This window comes from Lontra canadensis, unplaced genomic scaffold (genome assembly GCF_010015895.1).
Source record: "Lontra canadensis isolate GAN:19392208 unplaced genomic scaffold, GSC_riverotter_1.0 scaffold18, whole genome shotgun sequence".
Taxonomy (NCBI): Eukaryota; Metazoa; Chordata; class Mammalia; order Carnivora; family Mustelidae; genus Lontra; species Lontra canadensis.
The window spans coordinates 763,979-787,999 of record NW_022631012.1 but is presented as its reverse complement, the minus strand read 5'-3'; the positions used below and the strand labels follow the sequence as shown (position 1 = coordinate 787,999).

The window sequence follows — 24,021 nt, the reverse complement described above, 5'->3', positions numbered from 1 at the left end:
AATAAAAACAGAATTACTGTATGATTCAGCAATCCCACTTCTGTGTACATACCCCGAAGTACTGAAAGCTGGGTTTCAAACAAATATTTGTGTACCCAGGTCCACAGCAACATTATTCACACTAACCAAGAGGCAGAAGCAACGCAAGTGTCCACTGACAGATGAACTAAACCCAATGTAGTATACAGATACACAATGGGATATTACTCAGCCTTAATATCAGACACATGCTACAACATGGATGAACCTTGAGGACCTTGTGCTGTGTGAAATAAGTCAGTCACAAAAAGACAAATACACTGGATGATTTCACTTAAATGGGGACTGTAGAGTAGTCAAATTCACAGTGATAGGAAGTAGAACTGTGGCTGCCAGGGGCTAGGGGCAGAGAGGAATGGGCATCATGGTAATGGGTACAGGTATTCAGTTTTGCAAGATTAAGACAGTTCTGGAGATTGGATGTATTTAACAAGCCTGAACTATACAGTTAAAAATGCTTCAGGCAGTAAATTTTATGTTACGTGTATTTTACCACAATTAAAAAAACTTCATTGGGGTGCCTGGGCGGCTCAGTGGGTTAAGCCTCTGCCTTCGGCTCAGGTCATGATCTCAGGGTCCTGGGATCGAGCCCCACCTGGGGCTCTCTGCTCGTCAGGGAGCCTGCTTCCCCCTCTCTCTGCCTGCCTCTCTGCCTACTTGTGATCTCTCTCTCTCTCTGTCAAATAAATAAAATTAAAAAAAAAAAAAAGTTCTGCTGTGCTTGGAAGCTACCCTGGAGCTATTCCTTTTAAGAAGTCAAATAATTTGGGACACCTGAGCTCAGCTAAGCATTTAACTCTTGATTTCAGCTCATGTCATGATCTCAGGGTCATGAGATGAAGCCCAATGTGTGTGGAGTCTGCTTAAGATATTTTTTCTCATTCTCTCTCTCTGCCCCTCCCCCTCCTTTGTCTCTCAAAAAAAAAAAAAAGAGAGAGAGAGAAAGAGAGAGGAAGGTCAAATAATTTGGAGCAACACTTAAGGAAGCAAATGTACGTGTCATTCATTGCAACTCAATTTCAATCAGAAGTTACATTTCAATAGAAATGAAATATTTTATGATACAAGCAAATGTTTAGGGATGTTTCTTTCCATATATCAAATGGGAAAGGCACAATTATGTGTCTTAGATGAAAGATTTATAGTAACTACATGTAGGCAGAAGCAATTAAACACTGATCATCTTAGATAATAAATATCATTGGTCTATTTTTTACTGTATTTAATATTCTAATTGACTTCTGGCTTTGAACTATCTAAAACAGCCTCATGCATATTAAAATTCTATTCACTAGTCACTGCTGTGAGAAAATTTCCATTACAGGTCCAATTGTTTTATCAGCTATAACTACGTGTTTGCCCTTCTATTCCTTCCTTTGATTTTCAAATACTAGATATGATTAAATTTTTAATGAATGGAGCCAAGCCTTCCTGCCACATCCTCCAGTGGCTTTTAGTGATTTCATAGATAAAAGGATAAATACTGGTAGCCCAATAAATTTGTTTTAATCAAGCTTTGAGGGTATAGTAAATATGAGACTTTTACTCAATAGAGAACTAAATACATATGTATGGATATATTTTGACTCAAATATATTTTTTAATTGCAAGTTTGACATACATGTGTAAGAAACCAGTAAAAGTCCATACAGTATAATCCTTGCTTGATAAGATAAAAATTATTGAAGGAGAAATTGGAAGTGTAGCCATGCTACTGAAGTAGAATTGGTTCTCTGAAATAAGGGTTAATTCAGGGTCCATGTGGAATACATTGTGGGGCATCAAGGAGCAACCCGATAGTCATTCAGTATTTGTCATTATTTATTACTTTCCTCTAAAAGCAATGCAGGAATTAAATTTTTAGAAGCTTCATGGATCATTAATAATCATAAATTCAAAGAATTAAAATTCTCTCTTCAAAAGTATGTGTCAAATCCAGATTGTGGCTCTGTCAGAACTCATGTAGAGTCCTTCTCTCCTTTATCATGACCCTGGTCCACATAGTGAAGGCAGGCTCAGGTCAAACTTGAACAACGACCCATAACTAACTCCATGTCCAGCTGTAACTGAATTCCCCAGTGCCCCTGGTCCCTGAATGCATCTGAAACAGAAACGTAAGTTACATTTAAATAAGAACACAAAATATCAGTGCACCTGGGTGGCTCAGTTGGTTGGGTGTCCAACTCTTGATTTCAGCTCTGGTCATGATCTCAGGGTTGTGAGATTGAGCCCTGCATTGGGCTCATGCTGGGAATGGAGCCTGTTTAAAGTTCTCTCTCTACCTCTCCCTCTGCACCCACCCCACCTCAAAAAAAAAAAAAAAAAAAAAAAAAAAAAACCTCAAAATATCGTAGGTATAAAACTGATAAAATAGCAATGCTCCTGGGCTCTTGGCAAGTAAATGCAGGGGAAAGGAACTTATTTAAAAATTTAAAGGTGTTATAATAAAGATATTGTGTTACCCATATTTCTGCCCAATATGGGGAATATCCACTTTATGTGTAGTTCCCCAATCAGGAAGCTACCCTTCTTACAATGAACAAAGGAGAAAACATAAAAGCTCAGGAAAAGTTCAATGTTAGGACTAGAAAAGAGGGGTAGGAACAGGAGAAGTCACTTTTGAATGACAAGCATTTGACATCTTGGAGGATCTAAACCTTCTTAGAAAGCCACAAGTAAAGTTTTAGAACAGGTAGGCCCTAACTGTCACAATTAAGATACTAATCTTAAGGCAAAGCAAGAAAGTTAAAATCATCTCCTGCTGTAAAACTGTAAGAATTTATTTTCATTCTTTCAGTGATACGCACTGGACATTTTCCATGTGTCCATACACCTGCTGTTGAGAATACAACAGAAGAGGAACAGACTTAATGTCCTCATGGAGCTTACAGTCCAGGAGTGTAGGGATTCTGTCAACAGAAAATAGCAGCCATGCTTGTAAATGACAACAGATTTTCTACCCAAGGGACAGGATTGTGTTTATTTCCACTTCTGTGGCTTCTAGAACTTTTTTCATAATGTAACGCCCAAGTGGAGCAGTATCTTCAAAACATGGATGCTGTTTTAAATTATTCTCACATCTATCTCCCATTCCATGAGTGTAAATGATTGAGAATGGATTGTTCCAATTTCCCTGGTGTATATTTTGTGCTGCCTAGTTACTTCACAAGTTGAGAACCACAGTGAATAATTGTCCAGGTGACACAACTACACCACCAGACTCTCTTTTATTACCCTCATTTGTTCACACATCCATGAGTTGTCTTAAGCTCCTACTATGTGTCAAATATGGGGCTTCAGAGATACAAAAGGCAACATTTTATCTGAATTTACCCTCTAGGAAGGGAAACAGACCTTACACATCAAGCTATAAAGCTAAGTAGTAAGTTTCAATAGCCAGAAATCTCACTGCTATTAGACTCCTCTCCCTTATGCCCACTGGCGGCTCTGTTGTGTCACCTAACCTCCTACACCCCATTCTTCAAACTGTCTCTTCCTTCTTTTTCTGCCACTGACAAAGTGCAGGGCTCACTTTTTGCTTAGGTTACTGCAAAAATCACCTATTTGGCTCTTCTCCATTCTGTCCCCCATAGTTCTGCAAGAGCAACCTCTTTCTAAAATGAAAAATTTACTTCCTTCAAATGCACAACTTTCCAGATAAAATTCAAACTTTGTGACTAAGCAGAAAGAGGACTTTCGGATCTGGACCCTGTCTCTCCGCAGTCCCCTTTCCTGTCTCTCCCATAGGCACCTTATACTCCAGATGGGAACATGTCTGTCCTTCAGTTTCACACCTCTGTCCTAATAAATGTAGGTCTCTGTGTGTGAAATGCAGGACTGCAACCTAATCCCACTCTGCCCATTAAGAGCAAGCATTATCTCCTCCATGAGAGTTCTTCTCTCAACCCTCATCCCCTACAATCAAAGTTAAATCTCAACACTTCCATACACAGAATCCTGTCCATCCACATACCACAAGACTTATTTCACTGTGTTATAATTATTGGTCTGCTTTCCCATCTGCTACAGTGGATTGGTGTAAGGACTTTGGGGTTACAGATTATGTCTTTTGAATAAATAGATTAGTGTTATGGGACCATAGATGGCGGATTGAATGAATGAATGGATAAATATTATGTGCACACAAAGCCATTATCCTGGCTAGGAAGCAGCGAGAAAGGCAATACTCTAATATTATAGAAGTGACATTTAAACTTGTCCTTGAAGGATGAGTAGGAATTTTCCAGATGAATGCATAACTTCCTTTTCATTTGCACAAACAAATTAAGATACTGCTAAATTAGATGCATTAGAAATTTTGATTTGTGTAGCAGACCAGGACAAAATGTAGGTAATCTCACTAGCATTACTTACTTATACTACACATGGACATATGTTTTGGATGCCTACTTAATTAGACCATGTTGACTATACAGAAAGTCATCTTGCTTGCCCTGAATAAACCAGTTATAATTTTGCTTTATCCCTGCCTACATAAATTCAATTAAACTGCTATTCTTACTAGGAAAGCTGCTTTCAAATTTTAATAGGGTTATTTAAGAAATGATGTGAATTATCATGATAACCTATATACTATATGCATGAGCTAAACAAAGAATAATAGATAAATTTGAACCAATTCAAATTTCAGAGTTTAAAATTTTTTTCTGCTGCTTTCCCTTCTTTGTTTAATATCATACATCTTAATATGATTTATTAGTTTCTGCTGCTCATGACAATAAAAATAGGTTAGTCAACTTCTGAGATTTCTGCACACTGAAGTCTAAACACCAGCTTTTAAGAGCAACTTTTATACTTTTAAAAACTGAGGCAAACTTAAATTGGAAATCATATTATAAATACTATTCTGAAATTACGAAGCTTAATGAGATAACTATATTATTGGCCATTCCTTTATATATGTGAATACTGTAATTAGGCCTTTATGAGTCACTTCATATAGAGATATCTACCAATTAAGAACAAAATGCCATTTTATAGCATAAGAACACTTTATTAATATAATAAATTAATTTGTCATTAATAAGTCAAAATAGGACTGATATTTATAAAGATATAGATTTAAAACTTAAACTGAAAATATTATCTTGCCAGAGTATTACAGAAAATGTCAAGGTTTATTTAATTTTTTTTTCTTTCATGACTTACTGTTGATTTCAGGACTTCAGGAGCTGAAGAAAAGTAATCCTCATAAAAACCATCTTGAAGAAAAGATTTTTTAAATGAAATCATGGACTGCAGTTGTCTTAAATTTTCTGTAAAGGAAGAGTAAAGAGTTACCTTATGTGAACTGCAAGGTCACTTAGGAAGCCCATTTGAAAAACACCTTTATCCTAATTTACTGCTAAGTTTTTCGTAAGATAATGGCCTAGTTCAATCTAAATATAAGACAAGTGAAAATTTAACCTTTCCTTGAACCATGGAGACTACAGAGTTCATTATTTTTAAAATATTCATAGATATTCTGCTTAGAGACAAAAATATTTCTAGCAAAGGTACTATGCACTTTTGGCTCTTCGTGAACTGAATCTGCTTTTATTTCTGACTTTTGAATATACTGTTAAGTTGAAGTGTTTGGGGGAGACTAGATTGCATAATCATTGTGACATACATGCCCTTCCGACCTTGATTAATTCATGCCTAGTAAACAGACACCATGCTTAAATATTTGCTGTGCCATTTCTTGCCATTAAGTCTCAAGAAATTATTTTGGTGTGGGCAAAGTGAATGTAGACCCTTTGGAAAAGGTGAGAAAATCAAGATTTTCTCTTGAAAAAGGAAAAGAGACGTCTGATTAAATGCCATCTTAATGACTGTCCGTGAAGGCAGAAAATTGAAAATAAGGTGTATAAGGATGGAAGTAAGAACTGTCTGCCACACAAAAATCCTTTGTTTATAAATAATTTACACCTGCTCATTCTTCATTATTTCTTGATATATAAGATTATTAGGGACACAGAAAATGCCATGAAGGGTTATATGAACTAATAATAATTCCAGGAACTTGGCAAGTTTGTCTGGGTGGTCATTATCATATTTTCTGTTACATGGTCATTGCACACTAAAGTTTCTCCAGGTGACCAGAAGTATCAGCAGCAGGAACAGAAGTAACAATATAATATCACAATTAATATTATCGTCATATACCAAACTACCAAACTGAAACTCATACATATGGAAACTAAAATCTTTTAAAAACCCTTCTCTTTATTTTTTAAGCAGATGTCTTAAAACAGAATTAGAACCCTAAGCAGCATTTTGAGTAGTAAGAAGAGTATTACCTTGTGATCCCTTGGCCAAATTGTCAGTGACATTTCTCACACATGCCAAGTAAGGAATGTAAGGACTATCTGCTGATATATTTAAGACAGCATCTTCAAAGCTTTCCAGTAGTAGGAGCCTACAGAATTAGAAAAGAATATATAAACTGAGTCATATAAAAAGAGGATAAAGCTATTTTGTTGAGATCATTTAAGTCTCTGGTTGTTTGGACTGGTTGATGTGGGCATTAAAACTGTGAAGTAGAACATCTTCCTCCATCTGGCTTAAAGGGCACACTCGCTCTGCATCCTCTGAGTGCTTACTTCTCAGTGGGAATTATCTTTAGGTTTAGTTATTTTAATATCCAGTCATAAGTGATCATAATATTATTTTTAGGCACATTCATATGAAAGAAAAAAAATTATGGGGCTAAGGTAGCCGGATGAAATACAGGACTCCCAGTTAAATCTGCCTGGATGGCTCAGTTGGTTCAGCGGCTGCCTTCAGCTCCGGTCATGATCCCAGGGTCCTGGGATCAAATCCCACGTTGGGCTCCCTGCTCAGCGGGGAGCCTGCTTCTCCCTCTCCCTCTGCCTGCCGCTCTGCCTACTTGTGCTCTCTATCTCTCTGTCAAATAAATAAAATCTTTAAAAACTGAATTTCAGATACACAATGAATAATTTTTCCTTTTTATTAATGATGAATAATTTTTCAATATAAGTATAACCTACGAGTCTTGTATGTTTTTCTTTTCTTTTTCTTTTGTCTCCTCTAAATCTGAAAACCCATCTGGGCCTCAGTTCCTTCCCCTGTAAAATGAGATGTAGGGGGCTGAACAACCTGCTAATCCCTTCCACATATAACATTCTTTTTTTTTTTTTTTTTAAGATTTTATTTATCTGACAGAGGCAGATCACAAGTAGGCAGAAAGGCAGGCAGAGGGAGAGGGAGAAGCAGGCTCCCCTCTGAGCAGAAAGCCTGATGTGGGGCTCAATCCCAGGACCCTGAGATCATGACCTGAGCCAAAGGCAGTGGCTTAACCCACTGAGCCACCCAGGCGCCCCCACCTATAAAATTCTTCAAATAAATTTAAATTTATTTAATTGTGACTTTAAAAACTAGTGGAATATAATTGAACAATGAAAAGTTCCTTCCTTTTCTTTAAGCAACCAATTTAGTGTTTCCAAATTAACCACTTTCAGGTCTCCCTTCAGCCTGACTGGCATATGAGATACAGTCTAGGATTTCTGAGGCATCATTATGAGTGAGTAAATACGTGTGTGTTGTGTGTGCCCTGTCACTTCAACTATGAGGCTGCATGTCTTTATTTTGTAACACCTTCCCTTAGTGTCTGTGACTGAATTTCATGGACAGGAGAGTCAGTAACTGATTTGAGGATCATCTACTTTGAATCAAACTGCACAATATATAAATTAACTAGTTCTGTCAGATTTTTAACTTAGATTTTATTCAAATACTAAGGAAAGAGCCTTATCCTGGTATAGCTAAGTAAACATGTAGGAAAATGTTCACATTAATGTCAAAGCGTTCTAAATACCTAAGGGGTATTTGAAATATGGGTCAATACCACGGGATCCTTGAAGAACTTTAAAGAGAAAAAACAATCTACAGCAAGAGAAGTCTCTAACATGGCAGTCAGAGCACAGTTAATTGGCCAGATAGCTGACCTTCATTTAAAGACAATTGCTAGGGGCTCCTGGTGGCTCAGTGGGTTAAGCGTCCACCTTCGGCTCAGGTCATGAACTTAGGGTGCTGAGATTGAGCTCGAGTGGGACTCCCTACTCAGCGGGGCATCTGCTTCGCCCTCTGCCCCATACCCGACTTGTGCTCTCTCTCACTCTGCTCTTTCTCTCTCTCACGAATAAATAAAATCTTAAAAAAAATAAAAATAAATAAATACAATTGACAGCTTCCACACTAAAAAAAAAAAAAAAAAAAAGTAACCATTTCCATGTGTTGTAGTTACTATAGCACAGAACCATCTGCATCCTGGTATAGTGCACAATACGGAAATACAGATCTAACCTATGTGGAATAACACAAGGGATTCTCATGTTGAATTTTCAAGCTTAAAATAGAAGCAGAATAATGTTGCACTAAAAGTGACCCTGAAATATTATCTAAGCCATTCTTTAGCTTCTTGATTGTCAAGATTTTGGTGATTACATTTAATATACTCTGAAAATTAAGATTCCGTACGTATGTGCCACTGCTTTAGCACAAACATCTAATTATTCTTTTAAACTATTTATGTATCTTTTGTATACAATCCTATTATTTTCCAAGAATGTCTGCAATGAAGGATGAGCTTATGTGTGTGTCCATGTGTGAATGTGCACACATATACCATCAGAATAATACAAATAATAACCTTAGGACAAAAATAAGAAGAAGAGAGAAGAGCAATGAGGGAAAAATATTTTTAAGCAGCCTTCTTTAGAAAATTCTAGACCAAAAAATTCCTTTATTTTATGCCAAACATTGCCACTCTGTGACTATTTTAAAATGGGAACGGAAAGGATCTCCAAAGATAAAAAATCCCTTAATTTCATCAATCTCAACAAGAACCATCTTAAAAGTATTGAATTCTTTCCAATAAACTGTCAGCTAGCTGCTAGCAAGTACACTGTTTGTGGAATTTGTGGTCTGAAGTGCTAGTGTTATCAATGCTATGGATGTCTCAAGGCTCTGATAAAAAGGTACCTGGTTTCAACAATAAGCATACAGTTGTTTCAATACAAAGGTTTTGTTTTTTGCTTTTTGGGTGTGTTTTTTTTTTTTTAAGTATTTTTGACAGCTCTATGAGGAATGTGGATAAAAGCCCCAACTTTCTGGAACACGGCATTCTAGCTAGGGAGAAATTGTACAAGGTTGCTTGATTGCTCTGGAAAGAACACCTGGTTCAGCCACCTTAGGGGAGGAGAAATGTGGGAGCAGACATACAAGGAGGCTGTTTATGGAATTTGCCTAGAATTTATCCAGAGTTGGAACTTCTCAACAAATCATAGAAAGTTTATAAACAACTGCATAGATCCTATTTCAGAAAAAAAAAAAAAGGCTCAAAATAAGTCTTACTATTTGCTCTTATTTGTACAAATTTCCATTAGCACAGAAATTTATCCTTTGGGACTGAAATAAAAAAAAAATGTCAATAGTATACTTTATCGGGCCGAAACAATGTTTACATAACAGGCCATCTAGTCTCTAAATTTGCCTTGAGTTACAGGAAATTTCCTTCAGTCAGCTTCCACAGGCGCCCGCATTTATTCCCCACATTGATTAGTACAGTTACTTCAGAGCACTGCTCACATTAATGGTCTTCAGAAGCCAACGCTCTGCTGTCATTTCCACTGCCTATTTCTAGGACAACATATTTACATGCCCCAATAAGAGTCCAAAATTAAATTACCTATAAACAGTTTTACCTACACAAATGCTACAGAAGCAAACAAATTTTGTATTATCTTGACTGGCATAAGAAATACTGTGATTTTTTAAAAATAAAATAAGTCGTAATGTGAAAAATTGGATGCTTATACAAGTTTCATAATGAAAGACCTTAAAAAAGTTGGAAATTCGACCTCCACCTAGATTTTCCTCAGAGACATAAAATAACCATCCAGACAGGACACAATGGATCTAGTTATATACAATATTACAACTGAAAAAGAGAAGCTCATGTTGTAGTCTCCAGAAATGTCCCTGGATAATATGAAAAAACAAGTTTCAACTTTACTACTTTTGAGCTATGTGCCTTTCTTGGTTTAGTCAATAGTGGATTTTTCTATTTCAAAGTCTTACAAACTGATAAATGAATTATATAAATTTATAAATTGTGTTGATTGCTTATTCAGACAAGTTACCTACTAGTGTAGAAACAAACAACAAAGAAAGACTTACTGTGCAGCCAAGCTGCTTGGGGACAGTAAATGCCCATCTTCCTCAAGCCACACATGCGTCACATTATCAGAGCCACCTACAGAAATGACATTTATGGAAGTAAGCGCTTAACATATTTGCTTCAAGGATTTATTTTTTGTAGCCAAAATCATCACAAGTAAATAAATGGGAAGGAAATGCAGAATAATCTGCAGAATTTTTCTGCAAAAGATGTTACAAAAGATATCTATCCTCTTTTTGTTGTAAACATTCAGGATATTTATAGGTAATAGGTGCCCGCTAATCAGAATAACCTCAATGGTCAAGCACATACTTTTCTAAGAAATTCTCTGTCAAATATTACATTATTTTATCCTAAGACCTGTATGCACAGATGACCCTTGAATACTATAATACAGATTGTCTACCACATGATTTGTTAAACAAATGAGGCCCAATTTTCAGTCTTCCAGGTCACTGGATTTTTTTGCCTTCAGTTGTCAAGAATGTAGCCTTAGGAAACATCTGCTATCACAAATCTATATTTTCCATCTTTCAAAAAGCAGTCACTGATTTCAACTGAATGCAGCTGTGAATGCAAATTGGCTCATATTAACAGAACTGTTCTTAGTGGTCTCAAATAATATGAAGTTTCAAAGTGTGGAAGGCAATCGCTAACTAATGGAAACCATATGGGAAGGTCTAATTCAACACTGTGAATTGCCCCTAGAAGTTAAATAGATTGCTGATTCAGCTTGCCACATAACACTGTATCATAAAAAAATAAGTGTGCAACAGTATTCACATGAAAAATTGAACATGAGAGTACTTTAATGGCTACTGCATAAATAAAAACCGTAAATCCAAAGCTTTCATTCAACCCTTTAAGGAAACGGGATCAATTCTTGCAGGCTCCTCTTGAGACACTACTTATTCCTTATAATCCAGTATATTTCAGTGCTGGTATTTTTAACACTGATCTAATTTCTTTCAATAGGACATTTTATTACTGGCATTAAGAGTTCTCCCACTGTCCCTAGTTAGTGTGTTTTAAAGGCTTTCCATAAAGGTCCTATTGCAAAACTATGCAATCACCCATACTTTTCTGGTGCTGATCAATGAGTTTATTTAAATTAGTATGTGTGTAAAAGAGACTATCACTAAATGAAAGACCTCCTCGTCCACCTCTGTATCAGTGGCGTGTGAGTCATGTTTGCACCTTTCCTAGTACCTGGCACAGGGGCTTTTTCAGTTTTCCTGTTCAGCAGAGCAGAGTTTTCCTGTGCTCTGCTCAAGATGCAGCTGAATTTTATTACTCTAGAGATAGCAATGCATCAGTGAGTTAAAGAACCAAGAATGAAGATACACAGAAAAAATAAACCTAATTAATAATGGTAATATCTATTGTTTGTTGGCATGCTTATTTAGAAGAATCAAGGATAGAGTTCTGTTGAGATTCATATATTTCCAATGTAGAAGTATATAAACCATTTTTCCAAGATCAAATCTTGCTCAGTTTGAATTCTGATGTAATGCTGAGAAAGTTTATTGGCCTTTGTATACTAAATGGTTATGGAGTTTTTCTTCCTCATCAAGCAATTAAAATGAGTAACTAACAGAAATTAACTTTGTAACCTGACAACGAGTAGGGAGCTGGTCACTTTTCCCTCTGGACTATAAAATACTTTGGAAGAAATAATGTACTAAGTAGGTTTTATGAAGTGGAAAGCTTTACGGATTGTTAAAAAATAAGATATTACTTCTTTTTTATTTGTAGGATTAGGCATATTTAAAACAGAAAGAAATCTAGTGCACAGATAACCTCTTCATCAGTAAGGATGGCTTTCCATTTAAAGAAGTAATTTCATATAATTTACTACTTTGCAAAAGAGCAAACTTCAATGAGTCACAAAGATAATCTCTGTTCTCAAAACTCAGTGTTTATAAATAGAAATACTAAAGCATATATTTTTTTTAAGATATTACTTTTTTTAAATTTTTTATTTTTTCAGCGTAACAGTATTCATTATTTTTGCACCACACCCAGTGCTCCATGCAATCCGTGCCCTCTCCAATACCCACCACCTGGATCCCCCAACCTCCCACCCCCTGCCCCTTCAAAACCCTCAGATTGTTTTTCAGAGTCCATAGTCTTTCATGGTTCACCTCCCCTTCCAATTTCCCTCAACTCCCTTCTCCTCTCCATCTCCCCTTGTCCTCCATGCTATTTGTTATGCTCCACAAATAAGTGAAACCATATGATAATTGACTCTCTCTGCTTGACTTATTTCACTCAGCATAATCTCTTCCAGTCCTGTCCATGTTGCTACAAATGTTGGGTATTCATCCTTTCTGATGGAGGCATAATACTCCATAGTGTATATGGACCACATTTTCCTTATCCATCTGTCCGTTGAAGGGCATCTTGGTTCTTTCCACAGTTTGTCTATACTGCCTAGAGCAATCTATACTTTTAATGCCATTCCGATAAAAATTCCACCGGTATTTTTCAAAGAACTGGAGCAAATAATCCAGAAATTTGTATGGAACCAGAAGAGACCCCGAACTCTAAGGAAATGTTGAAAAACAAAAATAAAACTGGGGGCATCACATTACCTGATTTCAAGCTTTACTACAAAGCCATGATCACCAAGACAGCATGGTACTGGCATAAAAACAGACACATAGACCAGTGGAACAGAGTAGAGAGCCCAGATATGGACCCTCAACTCTATGGTCAATTAATCTTCGACAAAACAGGAAAAAATATACAGTGGAAAAAAGACAGTCTCTTCAATAAATGGTGATGGGAAAACTGGACAGCTATATGCAGAAGAATGAAACTTGACCATTCTCTTACACCATACACAAAGATAAACTCAAAATGGATAAAAGATCTCAACATGAGACAGGAATCCATCAGAATCCTAGAGGAGAACATAGGCAGTAACCTCTTCGATATCAGCCACAGCAACTTCTTTCAAGATATGTCTCCAAAGGCAAAGGAAACAAAAGCGAAGATGAACTTTTGGGACTTCATCAAGATCAAAAGCTTCTGCACAGCAAAGGAAACAGTCAACAAAACAAAGAGGCAACCCACGGAATGGGAGAAGATATTTGCAAATGACAGTTCAGACAAAAGGTTGATATCCAGGATCTATAAAGAACTCCTCAAACTCAACACACATAAAACAGACAATCATATATAAAAAATGGGCAGAAGATATGAACAGACATTTCTCCAATGAAGACATACAAATGGCTATCAGACACATGAAAAAATGTTCATCATCACTAGCCATCAGGGAGATTCAAATTAAAACCACATTGAGATACCACCTTACACCAGTTAGAATGGCCAAAACTAGCAAGACAGGAAAAAACGTGTGTTGGAGAGGATGTGGGAAAGGGGAACCCTGTTACAATGTTGGTGGGAATGCAAGTTGGTGCAGCCACTTTGGAGAACAGTGTGGAGATTCCTCAAGAAATTAAAAATAGAGCTTCCCTATGACCCTGCCATTGCACTACTGGGTATTTACCCTAAAGATACAGATGTAGTGAAAAGAAGGGCCATCTATACCCCAATGTTTATAGCAGCAATGGCCACGGTCGCCAAACTGTGGAAATACTAAAGCATATTAACTAAGGCAGGGATCCTGACTGGGGCAGAGCTGAGTTTTCGATCCCTAATACAGGATATTAGGAGACAATCTCCTCCCTCTTATTAGAGTTCCTATATTTTCATGGTTGCTGAGGAGTCACCTAAAGAAATCTTCAAGTGTCTTCAATCTCAGATAGAGAGGACAGGAAAGGTCTGCAGGAATCAGAGTGTAGAAAGGAATGGGGGATGGGTGAGGAAAAATTTATATGGGAAGGAATCTGTCACGATGAATCAAACTATAGAGAGGCTGAAAGTGGGAGCTGTTCTGAAGTCTGAGGATGGTGGGTACTTGCATGACCACATGAAGTATCTTGGAATCAGGTATGTATGTGTCCCAGGAAGTAAATGTGAGTAAGGTCATCTGGCAAAGAGTTCAAGGCAACTGGCTTTGGGGACAGACAGATCCAGGTTCTAATCTTAGTTCGGTCACCTACTGGGTGGCTAACGTAGGTGAAGTGCCCAGTCTCCCTATGCCTCAGTTTCTTTGTCTGTAAAACAGAATAATATTTCTATCTCATAGACTTATTTTCATGAAGAAAGTGATTTAAGATAGTAAAGCACTTAGCATTGACACAAAAAGTACTACTTCTTATTTTCCTTCTTTGAAAGAGTGGTATGAGACTTTCAAAGCTATCTGAACCCTGTCATACATGAGAGCGAGCCCAGGCAACTATACTGTGAAACACCACCCCACTCCTGCTTAACTTAGCACAAAGCCGAAGGAGAAGTGTGCTGTTTTCACAATACTACTAAAAAGCCCTGAAGACTAAGCACCAGCTGGCCTTGGAAACATGGCCGGTATCTGCTCCTGGGGCTAGAGACCCCTGCATTGTTGAACCAAGGTCACTGGTTCAGCCTTCAGTAAGTTTTAGTTCGCTAAAGAATTCCCAGAAATACCTAGAAGAATTTTTCAAAGACCAAAAAAATTTCCACCAAAGCAAGTAGGGATTTTGGGCTAATGACTTTCAGGAACTGACTTTAATGCTACTGTATTAATCTTCAGATGGATGATGTCACAAGTGTAGGAAATTTTTAAAAATGACTGTAAGCCCCTCAAATTTTATAAACTGCAACACATGTCTTTGAATGTCTTTCCTGGTCAACTTGACCATCCAAAGACATGTTTTGATATATGCCAAAATCATTAGCATACACACAGACATGAGACATGGCCATTCTTAAATATTGAAAACTGAGCTATACTGTTTGCCAGGCAAAGTGTTTTTGAAGCCTCAGTTAATTAGAAGTGCTGCTTACTTCTCTGGCTTCTAAGCAGACCATTGATGAGCTTTTGTCCTTTGTAAGAATTTTTTTAACTTTATCCCTTTATTTTATATAATTATAAGGTGTGAGTCTGAAGATGAAAAGAAAAAGAGTGGTAGGAAGAAATTGAAGTTCTCAAGTCTTCAAAATGCAAATAAAAAAAATACAGAGGATATAATTAGTGTTTGTTAGTACAGTCTGGTTTCCTGGCCTGGACGACTTTTTTTTTTTTTTTTTTTAAGAGCAAGCATTTTTTTCCAATGTTTGTCAGGACCATTAAATTTAACAACAATCAATCTTGCAACCTAGTCATTAATTCTGTAATTGGAGATATAAAAAATGCTCCAGCCTTACAGAAATTGGTTTACAACGATATGTCAGACCATCCAATGAGAATTCTTCAAAGCCTATCCAAACTTGTATCCACATGAAAACTCAGAGTTTAATGAGCAAGAGTATAATGAACAATCAGCTTGTGACCTGATGCTCTCAGAATTCTTACTTTGTAATCAAAGGTAAAATCCACATATTTGAAAGCTGACAAACTCAGCTGAGAAAACATAATTTTAAACTCATTCGGAAGAGGAAATGCTAACCACACATTTTACCTGGTACTTGAAAGTAGAGACTTATTCTTAATGGCCCTAAATTTTTGTCTGTATGTGTCTGTGTGTATAGATCTGTGTATGTCCATGCAGGCGATATGTAATGCTATTGCATCCATGCAAAGGTGACATGATATGACTCACTAGCAACACGGGATAGCTTATCTTACTGGGAATGACAGCAGATTTATACCAATATATTCAAACACTAATGTGCATCATGTATTTTCAAGATGGTTGAGGGATACTTTTTTTTTTTAAGATTTTATTTATTTATTTGACAGAGATCACAAGCAGGCAGAGAGGCAGGCAGAGAGAGAGGGGAAGGGAAGCAGGCTCCCTGCTGAGCAGAGAGCCCAATGGGGGTGCTCAATCCCAAGACCCTGGGATCACGAACTGAGCCAAAGGCAGAAGCTTTAACCCACTGAGCCACCCAGGCACCCCGAGGGATACATTTTTACCAATGAAAAATTCATCCTGATTAAAAAGCCAAAATTTGGAAATGAGGGTAAAAATCCTGCAATTCAGTGTAGGCTTCTGTTCCAAAACATGGTAGGAATCTATTTGTTGAGGCTTGGTCCCGATATTTATTTTACATACCAAGTATAAACATAGTTTTACAAGCTAAGAGAAATCATTTTCACCTAAATATAAACATTCTAGAAACTCGCAGCCTCTTTTTCAGCCACTTCTTCCTTTCTTTGATTAGCTAGAGATCCAGATTTAGTCCAGGCATATTTGCCTACCCAAGAATGGTATCATTTATAAATGATTGCTTTGGTGGCACTCCGCTTTATATTCCTAACAGGCTTCGTGTCACATAATTGAGTACAGTAAGATGGAAGCATAATACCTTGAGCTGGGGAGTCCAGAGTGTACAGCAGATGTTTCACAGATTTATGGAGAGTTTTGAAACCTTCGTTAGTTGTGACACGTGGATAAACCTTCAGCAGGACCAGCAGCATGCTAATGAGTCAAAAAATAATTAAACCAGATCACATTTCAGGGTTTGCAGACAAAAACAAAAGGTTAATTCAAGGAGAAAATGGCTACAGTATAGAAAACTATTCTTATAGCGTAAGAGACAAGATGCTGCTTTTGTCATTTAATTACTTGTTTGTCTATTCATGCACAAAATCACTCCAAAATGTTCTTGAACCAGACAGAGTGCTTTAAAACGTTTTCCAGATTCTAAAGACTCAGGAACTCAAGAGCCTCAAAGTAAGGGAGTAAAGTTCACATCAGTTGTTTCTGTTAAGACTTAAAAATAAGTGGTTAGGAATAGAAATGTCCAATGGAAAGTTGACTTTTTTTTTCTTTTTAAGGGAAAAATTAAATATTGGAAATTGTTTTTGTTAAAAATCAAGCCCAGAGAGAAAGGAAGCTATTCCAGGAATAAAAATTATTTAAGCATTTGATTAAAATTTGTTTTTGCTAAACAAATGGTAATGTCTTTGAAAAAGAAATGGAGCTTGCCCTAATTAAAGACGTCATTCTATCTTCTAAGTGTCCCATAGGCACTACTCTAGGGGTGGCTCAAAAGTAGTATCGAGACTAACTGGCATTATCTTCCTAGAATTTTTATGTTACAATAAGATGGGCAGTCTGCACTGGGGAAGGCCAATCAGCAAATTCACTTATATCTGAGTTCATTCCATATTTTCAAAAAAAATTTTTTTCTTAAGAAATGTCTTTTTTAGCCATTAAAAAAAAAGTTGTCATTGTACATCTGAATTCCCCAAATACTTGATTTATACCAATAATCAAGGGCAATGCTTTAATTTACACGAGTAGTAACTAGAACAACAGGCTTTGTTAACAATCTGACATTGCAGGGTTAAATGTACCAATTTGCTAACAGTTTTCCCCATGTATCCTTGTCAACTAACGGCTCACTCCAGCAAGAAATACAGTATGTGCACATTCTACATCTTGCCTCTGGCACAGAAATTTTGCCCCAACATTGCTGGGCAGGAGGAGGGCAGAACATTTCTGCGCAGAGCCCCTGGGCATTGTTAGCTCATTATTGTATCTGGCCATAGAGGCTAAGCTGTATTTTTTTCATCTCTGCTCTATATACATAACAGTGGATACCTCAGGCATTTTTATATTTGCCCTAAGAATCTCCTGATTCTCAGACTTTGGGGTGTTTCTAAACCTTGTGACCATGGAGACCAGTTAGACGGCCTCAGGTTACAGATTTCTGCCAGCCCTGTCCCAAGTTGGCCCTCTGTCTCAGTCACCTGATCTGATGTCACACAGTAACACCTTCAAAGATTGAACAACTGGCAATCTCATTAAAGCTGTCAACATTATTGTTAAGAATATCATTAATAAAATGTCAGTAGACCTTAATCATATTTTTTCTAACAGAAAGTTTAACTTAAAAATAATGACATCTGGCCCTCATAGTCTCTGAAATCCTTTGAACCATTTACTGACCAAAATATTTTTATTTTATTTCATAGATTTTCCCCCCTGCTCTTTACCATATAAAAATGGAAGTTATCTAAAAAAAAGTCTCTTTATAAGTAAAGATAATTTTATAGAAGAGTTTTCATGATCTGCATTTCAGCATAGCTTTCTCATAAATGATGACAATCACATATGGTTTTTCCATATATACTTCTTGAATTTTTTGAGATTGCTCATTTTTGCTAATTTCTGTCACGTAAGTAACTATATATCTGGTTTGGGTGATGGGTTAATAATGTACAACTCAAAAATATAAAAAGATGTTGAAGGAAATGACTAAAGTTTTTGTGGGGTTTATTTATCTCTTATTACTTGAGCAACAAGAGTAAGATAAACCAGAGACCCTAATTTGCTATACAGTATAGTATTTCCTCACATAGTATTTATGTGAGGAAATTATGACTCTTAATGACACTATCAGTTTAATAACAATAATAATGGTTTATATGGTGAGTGCTGTGAAGTGTGTAATCCTGGCCATTCAGTACACCTGGGGCTAATAATACATTATATGTTAATAAAAAAAAACAAAAAATTTTTAAAAATGGTTTAAAGAGGGCTCTCCAACAGAAATAAAATGCAAGCCACATATTTCAATTTTATAGGAGTCATGTTAAAGAAGTTAAAAGAAACATGAAATTAATTTTAATAGAATATTCTATTAATAAAATATTCTATGTGCCCAATACATCCAAAATATTATCACTTCAATAGCTAATCAGTATAAAAATCATTAATGAAATATTTTAAGTTTTTTATTGTTCTAAGTTTTCAAAATTCATTATGAATTTTGTATTTATGGAGCATCTCAATTCAGATCCATATTTTCATTGAAAATATTTAATCTCGGGGAGTATGGGTGGCTCAGTTGATTAAGCAGCTAACTCTTGATTTTGGTTCAGGTCATGATCTCAGGGTCCTAGGACTCAGCCCCTGTCAGGCTCTGAGCTCAGTGGGGAGTATGCTTGAGGATTTCTCTCCCTCTTCCCTTACCCCTGCTCATTCTCTCTTTAAAAAAAAAAAAAAAAAAAAAAAAAAAAAAAAAAACTTAAAAAAATTAATCTGTATTTAGATTTCATTATAGTGACAGATGAAAAAGTAGGTTCATATACTGACACTGTTCCAAACAAGGTTTACCATTAACTGATCAAATATCAATGTTTACAATTTAAATAAAGTTTAAAAATTCAGCATTTTACTCAAAATTCACATGCAATTATCATATTAGAAGGCCATATTAGATAGCCAAGGGCTACCATATTAAAAAGAAAACGTATAAATTAGCAGTAAAAACCTAAATTAAATATTGACCACTTAAAAAAAGAGTTGTTTAAAGTTAAATGTCATTTACCACTTTTTTTTTTTTTTTTCTCCAGGGACGGGAAGGGGCAGGGGAGAGAGAATCCCAAGCAGGCTCCAGCCTGGGGCCCTACACAGGGTTCAATCTCACAATCCTGAGATCATGATCTGAGCCACCCACGTGCCCCAAATGTCATTTACTTCAAAATAATTTGAAGTTATTTCTTTCAGGTATTTCTGTCTTCTTTTTCATTATTATGTAGACCGGTTTACAACATTTGTAATCATTACCAGACAGATGCTCTATTGCATAATGCGATGATGTGCAACAATTTTATTTTAAATTCTAAGATAATTAAAATAACCAAAGTAAAATGCCCACCCTAAATAATTTACTTCACTAAAACAATGCCAAAATTATTTTATTTATGTATTTATTTTTAACCCTAAAGTATTTTTTGGATCTTCTACCTTCCATGAAATATTATTTAGTGGGATTTTTGTTTTTTATTTTTTGATTCTTAAATTTCATTGACGTATAATTCACACACAATAATATGCACCTATTTTAGGTGATAATTCAGTGAGTTTTAATAAATGTATACAATCATGTAGCCACCATGCTAATAAGATACAAAGCACTTCAATAATCCCCAAAATATTTCCTTATGCTCCCACTAGTTGTCTTGGGATCCACTGATTTAATTTGTAACAGTATAAATTAATTCTAACAATTTGAGAACTTCATATAAATGGAATAATATCTATACATCCAGTAGGTATTCTTTTTTTGGGGGGCGCGGGGTGGTGTCAGGATTCTTTTGCCAGCAGAGTAGTCATAATATTTATTCACGTTACTATGTGACTTGGTAATCTGTTTGTTTTTCTTCTTGAGCAGAATTCCAATGTATAAATAAACTATAATTCTTTTGCATTTCTATTTATGGCTATTTGTTCTTTCCCCCTGATCTTTAGCTATTATAGATAAATCTGCTGTGAACATATCATACCAATCTTCATGTGGGCGTATGGTTCCATTTTCTTAGGTATATATCCAGGAGTAGAATGCTACATCATATGGGCCTACCGTTAACTTCATTAGAAGCTATCATACCATATTCCAAAGAGTTCTATTTGTTCTACATTTTTGCGAACAGTTGGGGTTGCCCATCTTTTAAAACTGTACCCATTTTAGTGAGTGTGTAGTGATGTCTTACTATGGTCAGATTATTAGTCTGACTCTTTTTTATTGCTATGCTACAGGATTCAAATGATTCTCCTTCTCCTTTAATTGATTTACCTGTTTGCTTATTTAGACAGAATATAAATAAGAGCAAGAGGATGAAGTGCCAAAATTCTGGGTGAAAATTACCCTAAGTGCTAAAATGAGGACCAGTACAGAGAACCAACTTCCTAACATCTTCCTCCTTCTGTAATTTAGTTATGATGGGCTATTGTGGAAAGAGCACAGGACTTGTCATCCTTCAGGTCCTTCCTGCCTTTGCCACTTACTAGTTCTCAAATCTTGGGACAGTAATTTGAAAGGGTTTGTTTCCTCTTCTACAAAATGGGGATATCTGTTGTCTCAATTTCAAAGCATTGTTGTGGGATCGAATGAGATTAATGTACCAACATAAGGTCTTATTATAAGGTCTTTGAACAAACATAAGCTCTTGGACGCTTTCCAAAGAATGTGAGAATGCTCTCTTCTGGTACCTCAGACATTAGAGAGGGAATACATTGTGTTCCTACTGACATAGTAAAGAGGCAGCCTGGATTCTGGAGTTAGAAAACCCAGGTTTTAAGCCCCCCTTGCTGTATAATCATCAAATATGTAATTTCCATGACCCTCTGTCACCTCGTTTACAAAATGAGTAATAGTTTAGTTGGAGGATTTAATGTGGTCTATCTATAAAGGGCTCAGTTAAGTGTCTGGTATGTAGCAGACATGCAATAATCAACAGCTGTTGATCTAGTGTTGTTGTTGTTGTTTTTAATGCACATTTCCAAATCAGCCAGACAGACGTCAAAGTCAAAACCTAAGTACGAGTCCATTAAATTCTAAACACTGGCTGTAGTCTGAACTCTTTTTATAAGGCAAGTAGCCTCTAAAAGGGTTTCTCCTGCAAAGATAATTTCAAATCTTCGGTCATATATGTCAAATAAACCCAACCCAATATGCAGGTTTAGAAAGATGATTTATAGATTGGCTGCACATGAGGGAACCAACCCCACTGAGGTGGCTCAGTTGAAAATTCCAACCAACAGGTTGTTTGATATTGGATGGTATCAACTAAAACCCAATGGGACAGTTTATTCTTGGGCAGTTGAAATGCTAAAGGCAAAGTTCTGCTTGTCCCTGAATGAGCCTGAGCCAACGTTCTAATCTACTCTTGCTCCTGCTATACACCTTTTTTCAGAAAGTCTGCAGTAACAACTGACGATAGATTTGTTAAGACTAGTGTGCCTTCTCACTTCCTCAGTGTTCTTGGGTAACCCTGGTGACTGCAGTGTGTGTTTTTTCTTTGCTTAACTAATACCTTCATCTTCACTGTTAAAATCTGCATAAAGGTACTCAACGATTATTGGCTCCATGTTTAAATTACTTACCTACCAGTGATCCTCACAGGTAACACTAAAAAAAAAGACTTATTTGTCCCACTCGATTCTTATATTTTCTTACCTGTTTGCATTTCTAAGAACACCAAGTAGACTGCTTAGTGTTGTGCCATTCTGGAACACATTTGGAAAACTAGAAAGAAGCTGCCAGACAGTGGGCTGCTCTTGGACTTGTGAGAAGAAGGATAGCACTTTGACCATTTCCTGAAATACTGTCTTCTGGTTGTTGGGATCACTTGGTATCTTACAAAATGACAAACAGGGCAAAATGGGAGTTCAGCATTTATAATCACATGGCTCACTGTTTTTAAAGGCATTATACATTTAGACTTTCACATAATTCTGATTGTCATATAGTCTGAAGTCATTCTTTACTTGGAAAAGTTATAACCATTTCCAATATCCTTAAACATAACTGGGTTTTTTCTTATACCTCCAGAAACTGGCATAGTTCAATTTTGGTTAACAGAGCTGTATTTATACAAAATATATTTAATTACATTTTGGAAATTAAAATTAATTTCTTAAAATGAAATTAGCTTCTGGGTAATGTTTTTGTTTTTCCCTAGGATCTGGTTTAGGATTTACAGACAAATCTAATCTGTACCTATTAGTAGACTTTATATTATTTATTATTTGGTTTCAGAACCCTTAAATCTATATATATTTGTTACTATAATTACACAGACACACATACTTAATGGAAGAAAATACTTTCAAAGTCCTGTTGCCATACCAGGAACTTTAGTTACAATAAATGATTTATAGTGAGTGAACCTATGTAATAATCACATCTTGTATTATAAGCAAACAAATAAAAACTGTGACTTCTGCTCCTGCTCTGTATCACGGGATCCAGTGAAGAAGTAAAGTATTTCTTCATTATATTCCCACCCAAAGTAATTTTCTTAATAAAGTCATTCATATTGGTAAAGTCAGGCTTTTGTTCAGTTGTAATTCAAGTTCTTTCATGCCAAGAATATGTTGAACAATGTATTCTTAAGCAAACATTCTACCTACATGACTGAATTTGTTTAGAAAGCATTTTAAGTGCTCTATGTTTAACAGGGGTTATTATAACAGTGTCTCTAATCAGGTTCATTTAGAAAACCCAGATTACTAAAGGTAATTCAAGCATTCTGTACTGAATGAAAATTACAGTAAAATTCAGAGAATCAGGAGTAAAGTATCAGAAGTGGGTATCTTTCATTTAGTCCTGTTTATAAAATTTGAAGAAAATTCGGAGTATTTTTGTGATCGTTCACTGTATGTGGGATTTCATTAAATGAAGACTATGGATATCTTCTTTGCATATCATAGTTTAAGAACAGCATACAGAAGTGGTCATTACTACTTTACGGTATAAAGTCCTTGTCCCTAATGTATAATGTTTTGACGAGAGGGATATATTGTTTCATCAAAAATCAGCTTTTCAAAGTAGGTATGATGTTAGTGAGAAAAATTAAGAAGATAACCCATTATTCTCATTTCTGAGAGTTAATGGCTCCAATAGTTAAATTATTAAACTTACATTATAGCCTGAGTAATCTTACTTAAATATGACAGAGGAAGCACTCTTCATTCATCATAGAGCAAAACCATCTACAAAAATGTGCCTACAATAACCATAATGCAATATTTTTGTTTCAACATTGTAATCATTTCAATCCTGCACCTTTAAATGGAAAGCAGACATGACTTAGAATTAGATACTGTGTGTGAATCTCTGTAAGGAGTGCATGCCAAGGGTGAGCACACATTCCAGTCAGTATTACCCACCTCATTTGGGCTATGGACTTACTCTTTGACTCAAGTTGAATCACTTTGTGGATACAAGAATGAAAGCAATACATTTCCTTTCATTGCTTAAGAGGGCTT

The 24,021-nt window shown here is 36.1% G+C and overlaps 1 protein-coding gene across 1 annotated transcript in view; it reads right to left on the bottom strand.

Annotated features, from left to right (window-relative positions):
- The window catches only part of ABCA12 (ATP binding cassette subfamily A member 12), a 175,685-nt gene that overhangs the window by 81,581 nt on the left and 70,083 nt on the right, over positions 1–24,021 (bottom strand). Inside the window, exons 7-11 of the mRNA XM_032859864.1 lie at positions 22,208–22,386; positions 16,604–16,716; positions 10,243–10,318; positions 6,342–6,460; positions 5,209–5,315 (exon numbers count right to left, since the gene is read on the bottom strand). Of these exons, the coding sequence (XP_032715755.1) occupies positions 5,209–5,315; positions 6,342–6,460; positions 10,243–10,318; positions 16,604–16,716; positions 22,208–22,386 (594 nt within the window). The remainder of the gene's footprint in view (positions 1–5,208; positions 5,316–6,341; positions 6,461–10,242; positions 10,319–16,603; positions 16,717–22,207; positions 22,387–24,021) is intronic.